We start from the raw sequence: 17,212 nt of genomic DNA, 5'->3' as shown, positions 1-17,212 counted from the left end.
CATAGTTGTACCTTGCCCTTGGTAAACACCTGGTTTTGATCCCAGCTCTGCCACCTTATGCCTATGAAATAAAATTGATAATTTCAGCCCGTTGAGAGAGTTAGGTGGGTTTGGTCATGGGAATGCTTTTACATAATGCAATATGACCTTGGACAGGTCATGAAACTGTAAAAGGCCTCAGTTTACTAAAATGACTTCACAGGCTACCCAGCAAAGATTCCACGAACTTGGGAAATGCACGGCCAGGCTGCCTGTTTACTAACCTGAACAGCCCATTTTCCCGCCTTTTCCGCGGCCAGCACCAGCCTTCCCTTCCTCTCCCAGCATCTATCCCGCACGCAAGCGCAGCTCACGGCTTCTTTTCATCTTCCACTCGCGCCCCCTCAAAGCTTCCCCTAGCAACAAGCTCAGGCTCACGGCTAAGGCGGGGCGAACGCATGCTCCGCAGCCCCTCCAACACCAGTTGTTCTAAAGCGCGTTGGACTCCTCCCCCTTCAGGCCTAACCGTTTACCCCGCCTTCCTCCCACGGTCCGCGTGGCGGGGCGCGTGCGCACTCTGGCTTCGTGGCTGCCTGTCTCCGGGGCCGCGGCAGTGTGGAGAGAGGGGCGGGGCAGTTTCTTTTTGAGCCCCGCCCCCTATGGCCGGTCGTCCCTACAGCGCCTGCGCGCTCCCGCCCGGTCTCCATCTTGGAATTGGGAGGAAGAGGGAGAGGGAGACCCGGACGAGACTCGGGTTGTGGTGCGGCTAGAAGCTGAGACTGAAGAGGAAAGGGAGAGAGGGCGCCGGGACTACCCTTAGCTACGATCTTTCAGCCACCCTCAGGAGAGAAGACGAGAAGGGGAGGAGGCCGGGGAAGGAGTGGGGGCTGTCACCCTCGGACCCTGACGTGAGGGGGGCCGTTTGGCCGGACGTCCTAGGGGTGGGCGCCGTTTCGGTGGCAGGACACCTGGGGCTCTGGACCTTAGGTCCAGAATCTCCGGGCTTGATCCCTCACTTCTCAAATATCCGGGTATCAGCCCCATAATCCAGATATTTGCGACTCGGGTCCCAACCTCTCTAAACCTAGGGCTCTTGTTTTATAGAGTTTCAGATATCTGGGGTTCAGGGCCCCGCGTACACCAGTATCCGGGGTTCACTCCCCACGCGTTCAAATACCAGATTCAGGGCCCCGTTGAAATATCTGGGGTTCAGATCCCGCAATCAGAAATACGGGACTAAGCAACTGTCGCCCTCCAGGGGGAGGACTGGACCGCGAGGTCAGATCAGGTTGTCACCCCCCTCGCCTCCAGGGGAGGCTTCCCGGGCCCGCCCCTCAGGAAGGGAGAAAGCCGAGGAAGAGGTGGCAAGGGGAAAGGCCTCCTTGCCCCTCTCCCAACTTGGCAGAGCCGCTGGAGGACCCCAGGAGGAGTCGGAAGCGCTGGGGCACCATAGTGACCCCTACCAGGTGAGACACGGGGAGCAGGGACGTGGGTCCCTGTGTCTAGCATGGAGAAGAAAGTGTGCTCCTTTCTCAGAAGCTGGGCCTAAGTAGGCCCTCACCTCAGGATGGGGAAGCCCAGCTGGGCCAGTGGTCAGCCTCTAGCTAGCCTTACCTTCAGCTGCCACCCTCTTCCCCTTTCTCTTCCCTTCATTATGTCTGCTTGATGGGGGACCTCAGATGACAGGGTTTCTGATGTCACCAGGCATCACGCCCTAGGTGCTTGAGCTAATCAGATGGGTTTGCACCTTTCTGCTCCCCTGTTCAATTTGCGCCTCACAGCTACCTCTTTCCCATGATTATAACCCTTTTAAGTGATTTTTCTGGAGTGTTGATTTCTGTGCCTCTGACCCCTACAGTTGGTCTGCTTATCTTTTTTAGGCATGGGCTGGTTGGGTTTCTTGTCCTTTCAAGGAAATATGTGTGTGCATTTGTATTTGGGGGTGCCTGGCAGTATTTTCCCCCGGTTGTATAGTTACCTTCCAGCCTCTTGCTGTGATCGTGCAAATCTCATATTTGTCAGGTGATCTCTTATTTACAAAGTACTTTGCATCCATTTTCTCACATGACCCTCTCTTCACCCTTTTATGCTCTCTTCCCATTTTACAGTTGAAAATATTAAGGCCCAGAGAGGTTGCCCAAGGTCACTCAGTGGCAGAGTCAGGATTTGAGTTGGGGTAAGACTTAAGAAAGGGAGGAAGAAGAGCTTCCTTTTTAGGAGGGCTTAGTTCAGGAGCTCTGGCTCCTACCTCTCTGCCTCATAGATTTTTCTCTTCACTGTGACCTTCATCTTTAATGTGGTCCCAGTCTTTGGCCTGGGTTGCTGAGAGGGTGCTCTCTTCTGACAGATGATAGCCACAATGGTGTTAAGGCCAAGCTGCTGGGGGTAGGATCATCCCCAAAATATTAAAGCCTTGTTGTGGTAACCCTGGAGGCAGGAAAGGAAAATCCATATGTTGAGTGTCTGGATAGTGTTTCTAAGTATGGGATCTCATTAAAAATTTCACAACAGACCTATGCTGTAATTCATTTTACTGAAGAGAAGACCAAGTATAAGGAACTTATTCAAAGCCCTGTTGCTGTACATTGAAGAGGAAATGTACTACTGGTAGTGTAGGGACAGACACACTTAGATTTCCTCATCTGTAGATGTGGATAACATTGTCCACTTTATAAGATGGTTGTGCTTTATCACAGACCTTGGTAGTCGCTCAAATGTTCAATATTATTTGAGAAAGAGGCCTCGTGTGATGTGGCATAGGGTTCTGTGTTAGCATTCTTGGCTGGGAGCTGGTAAAGAGGTCAAGAATATTCCTTTGGCAAGTTTTGAGCACCTGCCTTTGTGTGTGGATATGTGGAGGGGGTGAAGGGTGCCTGGCAGGGTTGCTGACAGGAGAATGGAGAAAGGGGCCTGCTTTGAGCAGTCTGGGAGCTGCTGAGGGCAGTCAATCAATCTCCCAGGCTACTCTGAGCCCTCTGCACCCTGGGGGCCCACTGGAGAAAGCTGCGCTTGCTCCTTGCCCTTCAGCTTCCAGTTGGGCTGAGGAGACAAAATTAACAACACAATAGGAAACAGTGCATGACAAAATATAATTACATGCTAAATTGTTAGGCTCTTTCAGAGGGCTAGAACTCTGCCCTAGGAGTCTAGCTCTGCTGAAGGCTTCTTTGTGCCTAAATTCCAACAAGTGCTTAGTCAGGAGTCTGGCCTGGAATCCCCTTGGGGGTCTTGGCTTTGATGTGAGAGCTTTCTTTGGGTGTTTGGCTGGGTGCTCTAGGAGCTCTCCCTAAGCACTGGAGTGGTCAGAAGGGGAAGCTTCCTGCAGGAGGGAGCTGAGCTTGTAGTGAGTTGCTGAGAGCATAATGAGCACACATGGCTGGCTGGGGAGGAGGTCCTCTTCTCTGACCTTGGAGAAGTCCTCTTTCCTGTCTGTTCCTCAGTGACTTCATCTGTGAAATGGTGATCATGATCTTGCCCTGCTTATTCCATAGGGCTGTTTTGAAAGCACAGTGGTAGAGGACCAGTTTTGGAAAAGTCAGTTATCTTTTCTGAGCCCACTTCCTTATCTGCGAAGTAGGGGTAATAGTAATAACCTCATAAGGTTGTGGTCAGGATTGAATGAGAGATGATGCATCTAAGCTGTTGCTACACATGCTCAATAAATGTTATTTGTATATCTCAAATATCCTATACCTGTATGTGGTGCCTATGCAATTGGAATGAACAAATAAGGCAGACCAGGTCACAGAGAGGCCCCCAAAACCAGATGCCATTTCTGGCCTTGTACTTCCCATCCTAGATCTCCTCTCTGCCAGTGTCCCTAGCCCTTTTTTGAGAATGAGTCTTCTGGCCCTATTGGGCCAGTACCCACTTCTAACAATGGCCGGATTTCCACTACCTCCGGCCTGGCCATTTCCTGCTCTCTTCCAGGGCGTGAGAGGTTGAGGGAGGAGGGGACCTCAACGTCAAGGGGATTTGGAAGGTACCTGGAAATACTTGGAGTATGGGACTTGTGAGACAGGACACTTGGGGATTTGGGGTTCTGGCTGGGAGGCAGAATCTTTTATACTTGAAGGGGGAAGTAGGGGTTATAGGGAAATGGAACTTGTTGAGAGCTGAGGGGGTTGGTGATGATGCTTAGCTCCCAGTCTTCCTAGCAGTTTTAGGAACTCCAGGGACTCCGGCCCCAGCAGCCCCTGTGCTCTGGTTGCCAGGGCAACTTCATTTTTTTTGGAGCTTTGATGTTGTTCCTAATCTCCCCACCCCACCCATCCTCAGCAGTGCCTCCCCCTCATCAGAGAACTAGGGAAGAAGACAAACTTGAGGGGCCCCTTCCTCTCTGAGAGTCCCATCCTTGCTCTAAGGGTCCCGTTTTCATCCTTCAGGTCAGGCCCCACTCTCAGGGCCCTCAGGGGCCACCATGCCAGCTGGGGGCCGGGCGGGGAGCCTGAAGGACCCTGATGTGGCTGAGCTCTTTTTCAAGGATGACCCTGAAAAGCTCTTCTCCGACCTTCGGGAAATTGGCCATGGCAGCTTTGGAGCTGTGTACTTTGTGAGTTGGAGCTTGGGAGGGCAGGGGTAGGGATGGGGACTGCATTATTCTTCCCGTGGACGTCCAAACAGTCCTCTACATTACTCTACTACACCAGCCTTTCCTGCTCTCTCCTACCGTGCCAGCAAGTCTTCCCACTACCCAGTTCTCACTGGTGCATTCACCCACCTTTTGGTCTGGTCCTCTAGGCCCGGGATGTCCGGAATAATGAGGTGGTGGCCATCAAGAAGATGTCCTACAGTGGGAAGCAGTCAAATGAGGTGGGTTAGGCTTAACAAGACTGTGTGGGAGCAGGAGACCCCAGTCTCAGGATGCAGCTGAGTAAGCCTCTCCTCCCTCTGACCGCCTCCCAGAAGTGGCAAGACATTATCAAGGAGGTTCGGTTCCTACAGAAGCTCCGGCATCCCAATACCATTCAGTACCGGGGCTGTTACCTGAGGGAACACACGGCTTGGGTGAGCAAGCCCCCTGACTCCAGCCTGGTCTTTGCCACCTCTCACCCCTTCCCACTCAGGCCCATCCTTATCTTGGTCTAGTCTCTTACTTGGGCCCTATTCAGAGTGCTGGTGTGGGGATCTTGTGAAAAAGGAAATCTCTTCCAACCTCTAGTTCTCAAACAAAGCCACGAGCAGCAGTGTCTGTCCAGAAGGAGAATCTGGTGTGAAGAGTGACACAGACTCTTAGTAGCTGGAAAGGGGCACATGGGTTGGAGGAAAAAGAGATTGAATAGGGCTTTGAAGGGATTCAGGTGGGAGAAACCCTGACTCTAGGGATTCTCCCACCACCCCGTCATTTTCTCAGTTGTCCTTCCACCCTGTTATTACCATCCGGGTATTGCATGAGTGAAGGATAGAGCAAGGAAGCTCTCTGTTTTACATCTCTGCCCAAGGGAGATGGGCCAGGGGTGGCCAATTCTGCTGATCTCTGACCCTTGACCCTTCCTTAGCTGGTGATGGAGTATTGCCTGGGCTCAGCTTCTGACCTTCTAGAAGGTAAGTAACTGTTTGTCCAACAAGTGGGAGAGAGAGAAGAAGAACAGAGAAGCTGCAAGGGGAGGTTAAAGTGGGCTTGTTCCAGGCCCACCCTTAAGTTCCCTCAGTTTGATGTTTCCCCTCACTCCCCAGTGCATAAGAAGCCCCTTCAGGAGGTGGAGATTGCAGCTGTGACCCACGGGGCCCTTCAGGGCCTGGCTTATCTGCATTCCCACAACATGATCCATAGGTACAAGCAGCACTGATGATGGCTGGGAGGGAGGAGGGGTGCTCTCTACACCACTCTTCATTCAGTTGGGCTACAGCCTTCTTTGAAACTTGGTGCTAAAGCTCCTGCCCAGCCTTTCTGAGATGCATGTCTTATTCCTATGCTGGCTTCTCTGGCAGGGATGTGAAGGCTGGAAACATCCTGCTGTCAGAACCAGGCTTGGTGAAGCTGGGGGACTTCGGCTCTGCATCCATCATGGCACCTGCCAACTCCTTTGTGGGCACCCCATACTGGTGAGCGGGACTGGTGGTGAGTGGAGAGAGCTCCCAGGATGTTGGGAGCAGGAATTGGCAGGGTCTGGGCAGTTAATTAGCCTCTTCCTCCTGACCATTCTCCCAGGATGGCTCCGGAGGTGATCCTGGCAATGGATGAAGGGCAGTACGATGGCAAGGTGGATGTCTGGTCCTTGGGGATAACCTGCATCGAGCTGGGTAAAGACATCCTCTCTGCCCTCTCATCCTCTTTTCACTCCCTCCTCTTTCTTTTCCTATCCCCATGCCATAACATCCTTCGAGGTCTCCAAACTGTCCATTTTGACTCAACTCTTGATCCCCAATACAGGCAGCTGTCAAATCCTGCCAGTTCTTATACCTAAAGATTTCATAGTATTCATCGCTTTCTGGCTAATGCTCTAGTCCTAAACCTTTCTTGAGCACTCACTGTATACCGTGTGTGCTGTGCTAGTATGTTCTGGGGGTATAGCAGTGAATGAGGCTCCTGCCTTCATGGAATTTACAAATTCAAGTTGGGGAAGGAGGCATCTTTCAACGTGGTCAGAACTGAACGGGGGAGCTGGAATATGAACCCAAGTCTTCTGATTTCCATTCCTGTCTCCTACCCACCTGCCACCTCTCACTTTCTCTCACTTGACCTTTTTCTGTAGCTGAACGGAAACCACCACTGTTTAACATGAACGCGATGAGTGCCTTATACCACATTGCACAGAACGAGTCCCCTGTGCTCCAGTCAGGACACTGGTAAAGACCTGGATTCCTGGGCCCAGGGGTTAGGCCATAGGGTTAGGCTGCCTGACTCACAGCTTCCTGACCCTTCCCTCATCCTCCTGTGACTACTAGGTCTGAGTACTTCCGGAATTTTGTTGACTCCTGTCTTCAGAAAATCCCTCAAGACAGACCAACCTCAGAGGTTCTTCTGAAGGTAAGGGTTCACTGGCCTAGCAGTCTCCTAGAACTGTAGCTTGTTAGAGCCACAAGAAACCCTTCAATGAAAGTAGTGATTTCTAATTCTTTCTCCTCCAAGAACTTCATTTATGAATTCCCACCCCCATCCCCACACCCCATGGACTCTGTGTTTTACTGGATTTTATCTGCCAGACTGCCTTTAGATATTAAGTAATAATTTGTTTTCCCATCTTTTATTAATCAAAGATGTATATAATTGCCAGCCAGAGCTTCTGGTCAGCGTGCGATAACCAGAGTTACCACACTGATCTGATGTAAATCAAGCCAAAAGCCTGTGTAGCCTTGCCATGGGTAAATGTATGATTTCCTTAGGTTTTTTTGAGTTATCAGAAGTAGAGGGGCCCCCATTCCCTTCACAGATCCATGGGGGCCTTAGGAGCCCTAGTTGGGAACAGACATAGATTGTCTAGTTTGACAGGTATTTTATAATTGTGGAATACCTTATGAGGCCCAGGGAAGCCTCGTGATATGCCCAGGCCATGCACAACTTTGATATAGGCCCTGGACTAGAATCCAGATCTGACTATTCCTGCCTGTCAGCCATAGCTAAAGGAACAAGAGACTGTGGAGTAGAGATTGGGTGGTGGAAATTAATGTGGAAAGAGAGGCTAGGACAAGGCCTGCATTAGCCCATGATGGGCATGGACCCCACGGGAGTTGCCTCAGGCTAGAGAAATGCCAACACCCATAGGATATTGAGGGTCATGGGGTTGCTTGGCAGCAGGCCTCAGTGTTCTCTTTCCCCAGCACCGCTTTGTGCTCCGGGAGCGGCCACCCACAGTCATTATGGACCTAATTCAGAGGACCAAGGATGCTGTGCGGGAGCTAGACAACCTGCAATACCGCAAGATGAAGAAGATACTGTTCCAAGAGGCACCCAATGGCCCTGGTGCCGAGGCCCCAGAGGAGGAGGAGGTGACCCATCTTGTCCTGCCACCCTTTACTACCATGTTGTGCTGTCTCCTAGCAGCTGCTCACCCCCACCTTCTCCACGCCTCATCACACCCATTGTCTCCTTGTGCTACCTCCACATACACACCCCTTGTCCTCCCCTGCCCAACAGCCTACTCCCTGTCTACAGGAGACGGAGCCCTATATGCACCGGGCTGGGACACTGACCAGTCTAGAGAGTAGCCACTCAGTACCCAGCATGTCCATCAGCGCCTCCAGTCAGAGCAGCTCAGTCAACAGCCTAGCAGATGCCTCAGACAATGAGGAGGAGGAGGAAGAGGAGGAAGAAGAGGAAGAGGAGGAAGAAGGCCCTGAAGCCCGGGAGATGGCCATGATGCAGGAGGGGGAGCACACAGTCACCTCCCATAGTTCCATTATACACCGGCTGCCGGTATGCAACTCACCCTGAGTAGGCCTGACAGTGGCAAGGCCCAGCCCAGCTCTCCTGCTCATGCTCTCTCTCCCAGGCATGACTGCCTCTAAATCTGGGTCTCCAGGGAACTCCCTTTGAGCACTGTGGCCTCTGAGCCTGAGACATCTTTCCCACCCTCCCTCTAGGGCTCTGACAACCTGTATGATGACCCCTACCAGCCAGAACTGACCCCAGGCCCTCTCCAGCCACCTGCAGCCCCAGCTCCCACCTCTACCACCTCTTCTGCCCGCCGCCGAGCCTACTGCCGCAACCGGGACCACTTTGCCACCATCCGTACTGCCTCCCTGGTAAGTGTAGCCATCCTCCCTCTGCCTGAAGGCCCCATCTAAGTCCAGAAATGATTTTCTCCTTGTGGCACATGAGCAAGTCCAGATTCCACCCTCACATTTGGTTGCTGTCTTCTCACCTTTTCCTCACATCGACCCTTGCTCCTTCCTGCAGACTGTTTTGGTCACATCGCCCAGTGTGGCCAATCCCCTGGAAGTCACAGACCTCTAGGGGATTGGCCACACTGGGTGCTCCTAGCTTGGCAAACTCATTTCATTTTTGTGGCTGGGCTTAAATAGTATCTCCTGAGGTGCCTTCCCAGGCTCCTGGCCAACCACTGCTTTATATTCCTGTACTGTGCTGCTCCTGAACAACATTATGACAGGTATGCTGGGTTCTGTTTTTGTGGAGGGCAGGGGTGGTGTTCAGGTGTCTGCCTCATAGCACTGATTGGTTCTCAGGCCTGTTCACATGACTGTGTTTTATCCTTCAAGCTCCTCTGGGAGGGAGAGGGTATGATCCCATCTGCGAGGTGAGGCGGCCATGACTCAGAGGGCCTACTTGCCCAAGGCACTTGGCCAGACACCTTTGATGGTTCTCAAATTCTTCAAGCAGGACCTTGGTCTGTTCCTAAAATTAAATCATAGCAATGTTTTTCTCAGTTGACAGGAAAAAGTAGGTACACTTTTTATAAAACATAGTTTTTCATCCATACTTTTAAATAAACATTTAGACTGCATTCTTTAGAGGCTACTGGTTGATCTAATATGTTCTTATGATCTCTGCATGTAGTTGGTTGGTCTGCTAGGACAACTCTTCAGATCCTGTGATACTAGGTTCTTTGTGGTACTGTGCAGAGAAGTCTGTGATTTCCAGGCTATTGGCCACCTGGAATAATTTGGGGTCCACTGACGTAACCCCTTGACAATGGACCTGAGCTCAGACCTCAAATGAGGACATCTAGGCCCAGTGTTCTTGTTATTCCGGTATCTCATGGCCCAGATCCCGGCTCTGTACTTGGGCTGTAATGGTCCTCAGTGTTTGCTGAAGGGCAAGGAAGCCAACACTTACTCGTTCAGAGTGTTTTAGCCACTAGTACGTACGTATCAAAGTTAATCTCCACAGCCCCCTATGAAGAGGTATTATTGCCCCATTTAATGGATGAGAAAACCAAGGCTTAGCAGCCTTAACTTGCTTGAGGTCACATGGTTAGTAAGTGGCAGAGCTGGGACTTGGACCCATGTCTATGAAGTAATCTGAAGTGTATCTGCCTTGATGCCAGTCCCTGTGCTCAGGACCTTTTATTGTCTCATTCAGTCACATCAGCCTGTGAAGTTGATTATATCTCCATTATCCAGTGGAGGTGGCAGGCTTAGAGAGGTTTATGTGTGAGGAATATACCAGATGAGAATTAAACCTTTGAGTCTAAAACCTATATTCTTTCTCCATAGAGAATGAAGATTGTGAGTGTTAAAATGAGGACCAGGGCTGAGCCCTTCTCATCCTGTCTCCCACCCTAGGTCAGCCGTCAGATCCAGGAGCATGAGCAGGACTCAGCTCTGCGGGAGCAGCTTAGTGGCTATAAGCGGATGCGAAGACAGCACCAGAAACAGCTACTGGCCCTGGAGTCACGGCTGAGGGGTGAACGTGAGGAGCATAGTGCACGGCTACAGCGGGAGCTTGAGGCGCAGCGGGCTGGCTTTGGGGCAGAGGCAGAAAAGCTGGCACGGCGGCACCAGGCTATCGGTGAGAAAGAGGCGCGAGCTGCCCAGGCTGAGGAGCGTAAGTTCCAGCAGCACATCCTTGGGCAGCAGAAGAAGGAGCTGGCTGCCCTGCTGGAGGCACAGAAGAGAACCTACAAACTTCGGAAGGAGCAGCTGAAGGAGGTGGGGTAGGCTACAGCAGCTGGTAGGGCCTGCTGGTGGGTGTGGCAGAACCTGACCACCCTGCACTCCCCACTGCCCGTGTCCAGGAGCTCCAGGAGAACCCCAGCACACCCAAGCGGGAGAAGGCTGAGTGGCTTTTGCGGCAGAAGGAGCAGCTACAACAGTGCCAGGCGGAGGAGGAGGCAGGGCTGCTACGGAGGCAGCGCCAGTACTTTGAGCTGCAGTGTCGCCAGTACAAGCGCAAGATGCTGTTGGCTCGTCACAGCCTAGACCAGGATCTGCTGCGAGAGGTAGGTCACCCCATCCCCCATTCCCCTCCAGGATCCCAGAAACCATTTTCCATTTGCTCACGTTATGATTCTGCTTCCTTGAGCACTTTTGCTTCTTGTGCCCATCAGGCAGACCCTGCTGGAGTCCTTGTAGGATTCTGTTCTCGAGCCAGCCAGGAGTTTAGCTCCCATACACTCTTCATCTACACACCTCTTGTCCTAACCGTCAGCTCCCTCTGTCAAGGAGTTTTGGGGCTCTTATTTCCTTGACACCAATAAGGCTTCCTAATCGAGCTCTGGACCCTGCCTCTCTTCTGCTTTAGGACTTGAACAAGAAACAGACACAGAAGGACTTGGAGTGTGCATTGCTGCTGCGACAGCATGAGGCCACACGGGAGCTGGAGCTACGACAGCTTCAGGCTGTACAGCGCACAAGGGCAGAGCTCACCCGCCTGCAGCATCAGACAGAGCTGGGCAACCAGCTGGAGTACAACAAGCGGCGTGAGCAAGAGTTGCGGCAGAAGCATGCAGCCCAGGTTCGCCAGCAGCCCAAGAGCCTCAAAGTACGTGCAGGCCAGCGTCCCCCGGGCCTCCCACCCCCCATTCCTGGGGCTCTGGGACCACCCAGCACAGGCACCCCTAGAGAAGAGCAGCCCTGCTTATCTGGCCAGGAGGCAGTCCTGGACCAAAGAATTCTGGGAGAGGAGGAGGAAGCAGTTCCAGAGAGAAGGATTCTGGGAAAGGAAGGGGCCACCTTGGAACCAGAGGAGCAGAGGATATTGGGGGAAGAATCAGAAACCCCTAGTCCTAGTCCACAAAAACTAAGGAGTTTTAATGAGGAAGTTTGGGGTCTTCCTGAGGTGGAAATAGAGGAGCTTAGAGTCCCATCCATAGCACCTCAGGAGAGGAACGTTGTGGACCAGGAGGTGACTGGGGCATGGAGGTTGTGGACAAAGGGGGATGGGAGCCTCCTGGATGAGGAATTTGAGCTTGACTGGATTCAGGGTCTAGCACTGACCCCAGTGCCTGAGGAGGAGGAGGAAGAGGAGGAGAGGGCTCCAATTAGGACCCCTAGGGATCCTGGAGATGGCTGTCCCTCCCCAGACATCCCCCCTGAACCACCTCCAACATATCTGAGGCCCAGCCCTGCTAGCCAGTTACCTGGACTCCTGTCCCATGGCCTCCTGGCTGGTCTCTCCTTTGCAGTGGGGTCCTCCTCTGGCCTCCTGCCCCTACTACTTCTGTTGTTGCTCCCACTCCTGGCAGCCCAGGGTGGGGGTGGCTTGCAGGCCTCACTGCTGGCCCTTGAAGTGGGGCTGGTAGGCCTGGGGGCCTCCTACCTACTTCTTTGTACAGCTCTGCATCTGCCCCCCAGTCTGTTCTTACTCCTGGCCCAAGGCACTGCAGTGGGGGCTGTCCTGAGTCTGAGCTGGCGCCGAGGCCTTATGGGTGTTCCTCTGGGCCTTGGGGCAGCCTGGCTTTTAACCTGGCTAGGCCTGGCTCTACCTTTGGCAGTTATGGCAGCTGGGGGCAAGTGGGTGCAGCAGCAGGGCCCTCGGATCCGCCGGAGCATCTCTCGGCTCTGGTTGCGGGCTCTGCTGTGCCTGTCACCTATGGCCTTTAGAGCCCTACAGGGCTGTGGGGCTGTTGGGGATCGGGGTCTGTTTGCACTCTACCCCAAAACCAACAAGGATGGCTTCCGCAGCCGACTGCCCGTCCCTGGGCCTCGGCGGAGTAATTCCCGTGCTGCCCGACACCCACTAGCCTTATTGGCAAGGTTTTGGGCCCTGTGCAAGGGCTGGAACTGGCGCCTGGCACGGGCCAGCCAGGGTTTGGCCTCTCGCTTACCTCCCTGGGCTATCCACACACTGGCCAGCTGGGGCCTGCTTCGAGGTGAGCGGCCCAGCCGTATCCCCCGACTGCTACCACGCAGCCAACGCAGGCTAGGGCCCCCTGCCTCCCACCAACCACCCCCAGGGACTCTAGCTGTGCGGAAATTTCGAACCCGTCAGTCCCGGGCCCTGCCTCCCTGGAGGTAACCAACTCTAGCTCTTCACTAGCCCAAATCTAGAGCATTGAGCACTTTATCTCCCACTACTCAGTGAAGATTCTGCAGTTCCAGTCCTCCTTGTCACCCATCCTTCCTCAGTATACTTTCCCACCTCCACACCTACCCCCCCAGCCCTTTGGACCTCTAGACAGGCAGCCTCCTCCACTGCGGAGCCCACAAGATACACTTCGTGTTCTCCCGAAGCTCCCCCCGGCCCCCCTAAGTTATTGCTGTTCTCCTGCTGTGTGTGTGCTCATCCTCACCCTCATCGACTCAGGCCTGGGGCCAGGGGTGGTGGTGGGTGGGAAGTCATGTTTTTTTTTTTCTCTCTTTGATTTTGTTTTTCTGTCTCCCTTCCAACCTGTCCCCTTTCCCCCCACCAAACAAAAGAAAAAGACAAACACAAATAAAATACTGAGCGGAACTGTACCTTTGGCCCAGGCTGCCTCTGTCTGCTTTGTCCTGCCGCCTAGCCTCCCTGGTATGCCCCCAATTCAGACCCTTGGCCCCCAGTTCCATGACCTCTTTACCTCCCTCTGCGTTATCTCAACCCCTTTCACTCCTCAGCCTCATCCTCTTTGCCATCATAGCTTTGTTGCATCATGACCACCACCAACTTGGGGGTCTGGACGTCTTTGAACTTTGACGTTACTTCTTGGTCCCACAGTTCCCATTTGTGGACTCCTTAGGTTCCAGGTCCTTTTGTGCTCATCCCCTACTTTGTCTCCCAACCTGTTCCCAATGTGGTTCCCTTCTTTCTGGGAGCTGAGTTTCTCTCCTGGCATCAGGCATTATCCTAGAAGGCTAGGGGATGGGACTGGAAACGCTCTACAGTAGCGGGTGATGAACTTGGGGGGCCAGGCAGAGAGTATGGGGGCCATGGAAATGGAATTAGTTGTGGGCTTGGATTGGGAGCCGAGTGCATAAGGGGCTGGCTGCAATGTGGAGATCTGGCCAGAGTGACAGCTGCTGGCCCACTGACTTTGTCAGGCCCTTTTTGGCCACCTCCTTTGCCCTTTTGCACCTTTGACTTAACATGGTCCGAGATGAGGCCACCTCTTCTTATCCATTTCTCAGCTCGCTGCTTATCCTCCTTGCCTCCTTCCCACCCAGAGGTACTGAACCTGGGCCTTCCTTTGTCTTTAGCTGTGTTGCTCTCTTCCGTGGGTGTGTTGTGTGACTTGGTTTTCTCACTCCTCTTAGACACATTCTGTACCTGCTCACATGCTTCTATCTCTGGGTCCTATTTTCTGTTTGCATGGTCAAAGCTTCTTGTATGCCCTCAGTACTCTAAAAATTGTTTTCTGTCTACAACCTCTTCTGCTGTTTCTTGTGAGTTTTCCACCCAACTCTGAAGATGCTCTTGGAACCTGTCTTGTTTTCTTTACATCTCTTGCCCATTGAGAATCTTTCTGATCTTTCTCAACACAATCCCACCTCTCCATGTCTGTCTGTATACAGTTCCCCCCACCCCCTCTGTCTAACATGTTTTCTGTTTCTCTCCCTCTCCCTGTCTCTGTTTCTGTCTCCTCTCCTCCTCTCTTCTCCCTTTCTCTCCTGATTGTTCCTCCTCCTTTCCTCCTCCTCTTCCTCGTCTTCCTCTTCTCCCCTGCCCCCGTTTCCCATCGGTCCATCCACTGCATAGTCTAAGGAGCTGCAGATCAAGAAGCAGTTCCAGGAGACGTGTAAGATCCAGACTCGGCAGTACAAGGCTCTGCGGGCACACTTGCTGGAGACCACGCCCAAAGCTCAGCATAAGAGCCTCCTTAAACGGCTCAAAGAAGAACAGACCCGAAAGCTGGCAATCCTAGCTGAGCAATACGACCAGTCCATCTCAGAGATGCTCAGCTCACAGGCGGTGAGGCCTGGGTTCCAGGGAGTGAACATGGTGGAGGTTGGCATCTATTTCCCGCTTAGTTATGGGCAGTGAAAGTGGGGGGCAGGTGGACGTAGAAGGGGCCTTTTGTTCCTGGCAAACTCAGAACTCTCCCACTGTTAGTATTTTCAGCAATGGTTCTATTATCTCTCGAGTATTTTCTTAAGGTCTTGACAAAGCCAGCCTGCCTACTCTACCAAGAACCACCAAGGGAAGAGTGGCTATAATTTTTATTGAGCCTGAGTTAGTTTAATGTGTGAAGAGGGAGCAAATCAAAATGCTTGTAGCCCTCAGGCCAATTCTCTCAGACTTCTGGAGGATTTTGAAGGTTGCTGTTCTAAAAATGATCACACGTAACACTGGAATGGGCCACTTAAAATATACACATGGTATAAAAAGTAATGCTATTCCATTTTTCCACCCAATGCTACCTCTCAGAGGAAACTTGTTAATAATTCATTGTACAGATTTTTTCCTATGCATATTTTAAAAGTTACATAAAATCTTTTAACAAAAATGGAATAATAATTTACATACTGTTCTTTAACCTTTTTTTCCACCTAATATTTCTTGGACATCTTCCCATGTCAGTACACATATCATTTTTTTAACGGCATAGAATTTTCCATGGTATGGATGTACCATAATTTATTTAACCCATCCCTTATTGGTGGACATTTAGGTTGTTTCCAGTATTTTGCTATTACAACGCTTCAGTGAACACCTTCGAGCACATGTGCAAGTATACCTTGGGGATAAATTCCTGGAAGTGTAATTGCTGTGTTACAGGGTATGATGACCTTTTATTTTGATAGATGTTGACACTGGCTGCTTCTTGAAACATTAGGGCCCAGGCCTACCTGGGGCAGGGGAGGATTGTGGGAGTGGGGGAGGAGGCCCCTAAAACTAGTTCTTTCTGTTCTCCAGCTGCGGCTTGATGAGACCCAAGAAGCAGAGTTCCAGGCCCTTCGGCAGCAGCTTCAACAGGAACTGGAGTTGCTCAATGCTTATCAAAGCAAGATCAAGATCCGCACAGAGAGCCAACACGAGAGGGAGTTGAGAGAGCTGGAGCAGAGAGTAGCTCTGAGGCGGGCACTGCTAGAACAGCGGGTGAGAGGGCTTGACCTCCAAGACAGGGTGGGGAGGGCAGTCCCCTCACTCTCACTGGACTCTCTCTCTTCTTGGTGCCCCAGGTGGAAGAGGAGCTGCTGGCCCTACAGACAGGGCGCTCCGAGCGAATCCGGAGTTTGCTTGAACGGCAGGCCCGTGAGATAGAGGCTTTTGATGCTGAGAGCATGAGGCTGGGTTTCTCCAGTATGGCTCTGGGGGGCATCCCAGCTGAGGCTGCTGCTCAGGGCTATCCTGCTCCACCTCCTGCCCCTGCTTGGCCTTCCCGCCCTGTTCCCCGTTCAGGGGCACACTGGAGCCACGGCCCTCCTCCACCAGGCATGCCTCCCCCAGCCTGGCGTCAGCCCTCTTTGCTGGCTCCCCCAGGTCCCCCAAATTGGCTGGGGCCCCCAGCACAAAGTGGGACACCCCGTGGTGGAGCCCTGCTGCTGCTAAGAAACAGCCCCCAGCCCCTGCGGCGTGCAGCTTCAGGGGGCAGTGGTAGTGACAATGTGGGTCCACCTGCTGCCGCAGTGCCTGGGCCTCTGAGCCGCAGCACCAGTGTTGCTTCCCACATCCTCAATGGTTCCTCCCACTTCTATTCCTGAAGTGCAAGGTGGATAAGCAGATGCAGGGGCAAGGGCAGGGGTGGGTGGAGCCTGATTCTGGAGAGGCTGTGAGCTTGAGGTCCACCCAAGGGTGGGAAACAGGATGTTGGTTCCAGCTCCCCTCAAACCTCCTCATCTCATGAGCTTCTTGGGCTGGCCAGTGGCCTAGTGTCAACTTGGGCATAGTTGCCTCAAGGCTGACCAGGAGTCCCTGCCTCCCCACCATGGTGCCAGGGTCTCTCTCCATCACAGCCTCGGCAAAGGAGGGAGATGTGTGTGTGTGTCAAATATTCATCTAGTCCCCTGGGGGAGGGGAAGGGTGGGTCTAGACGTATTATATTCAGAGAACTATACTAACCCCTGCAATGGGGCCATGGACTGGGGACACCAGGTCCCCCAACCCCAGGCCTGGGATGTGGCAGAGCAAGTCTGGGATCTAGGTGGGAACAACAAGAGGAAAAGTCCTTCCTAGCACGAAGGATCAGAATGGGGTCTTGGGGTCAGGATGCCTGGGTCTTTCCATTCCCCTGTTGCCATTGATGTCCTGTGCAGTCTTTTTTTTTTTTTTTTTAATTGAGATCGATCAGAGCTGGGGCAGGGGAACAAGGGAAGGACCTTGGAAGGGACTGTTCCCAGGTCTGGGGGCAGTCATGGGAGCCCCTCCCAGCTACGGGGCTGGCACAGAGCTCCATGGCAAGCTTTTAATAAACTTGATTATTCTAACAGACTTGGGACTCACCCTTCCTGTTCAAGGTGTATATTAGGAACTGTT

General features: G+C 52.7%; 1 protein-coding gene across 8 annotated transcripts; it reads left to right on the top strand.

Annotated features, from left to right (window-relative positions):
* Nucleotides 1-682: 682 nt before the first annotated feature.
* Nucleotides 683-17,167, top strand: TAOK2 (TAO kinase 2). Of its 8 annotated transcripts, none has more exons than XM_090277546.1 (19): nucleotides 683-1,445; nucleotides 4,365-4,531; nucleotides 4,720-4,791; nucleotides 4,885-4,986; nucleotides 5,478-5,523; nucleotides 5,656-5,752; nucleotides 5,911-6,024; nucleotides 6,131-6,222; nucleotides 6,675-6,768; nucleotides 6,868-6,949; nucleotides 7,741-7,908; nucleotides 8,075-8,335; nucleotides 8,503-8,664; nucleotides 10,165-10,530; nucleotides 10,617-10,820; nucleotides 11,123-11,362; nucleotides 14,495-14,707; nucleotides 15,653-15,835; nucleotides 15,919-17,167. In XM_090277546.1, the coding sequence occupies exons 2-19, from the start codon at nucleotides 4,400-4,402 to the stop codon at nucleotides 16,438-16,440; spliced, it is 3,150 nt and encodes a 1,049-aa protein (XP_090133672.1). In that variant the 5' UTR covers nucleotides 683-1,445; nucleotides 4,365-4,399; the 3' UTR covers nucleotides 16,441-17,167. The 8 variants fall into 8 exon arrangements, with proteins under 8 accessions (XP_090133672.1, XP_090133671.1, XP_090133674.1 ...); XM_090277545.1 differs by having other exon boundaries at nucleotides 8,057-8,335; XM_090277548.1 differs by lacking the exon at nucleotides 15,919-17,167 and adding an exon at nucleotides 15,408-15,463 and having other exon boundaries at nucleotides 8,057-8,335.
* The last annotated feature ends 45 nt before the right edge of the window (nucleotides 17,168-17,212 follow it).

This window comes from Furipterus horrens, unplaced genomic scaffold (assembly GCF_987537825.1).
Source record: "Furipterus horrens unplaced genomic scaffold, mFurHor1.1.pri manual_scaffold_5, whole genome shotgun sequence".
NCBI lineage: Eukaryota > Metazoa > Chordata > Mammalia > Chiroptera > Furipteridae > Furipterus > Furipterus horrens.
Note: the sequence above shows the minus strand (reverse complement) of the source record. Positions and strands in the feature narration are given on the sequence as shown.

Excerpts from the sequence above, each read along its gene's own strand:
- TAOK2 (XM_090277541.1), top strand. The coding sequence starts at position 4,400 with ATGCCAGCTGGGGGCCGGGCGGGGAGCCTGAAGGACCCTGATGTGGCT. Across the intron at positions 6,025-6,130 it reads TTTGTGGGCACCCCATACTG|GATGGCTCCGGAGGTGATCC; the intron begins GTGAGCGGGACT and ends CCATTCTCCCAG. Across the intron at positions 10,821-11,122 it reads ACCAGGATCTGCTGCGAGAG|GACTTGAACAAGAAACAGAC; the intron begins GTAGGTCACCCC and ends CTTCTGCTTTAG.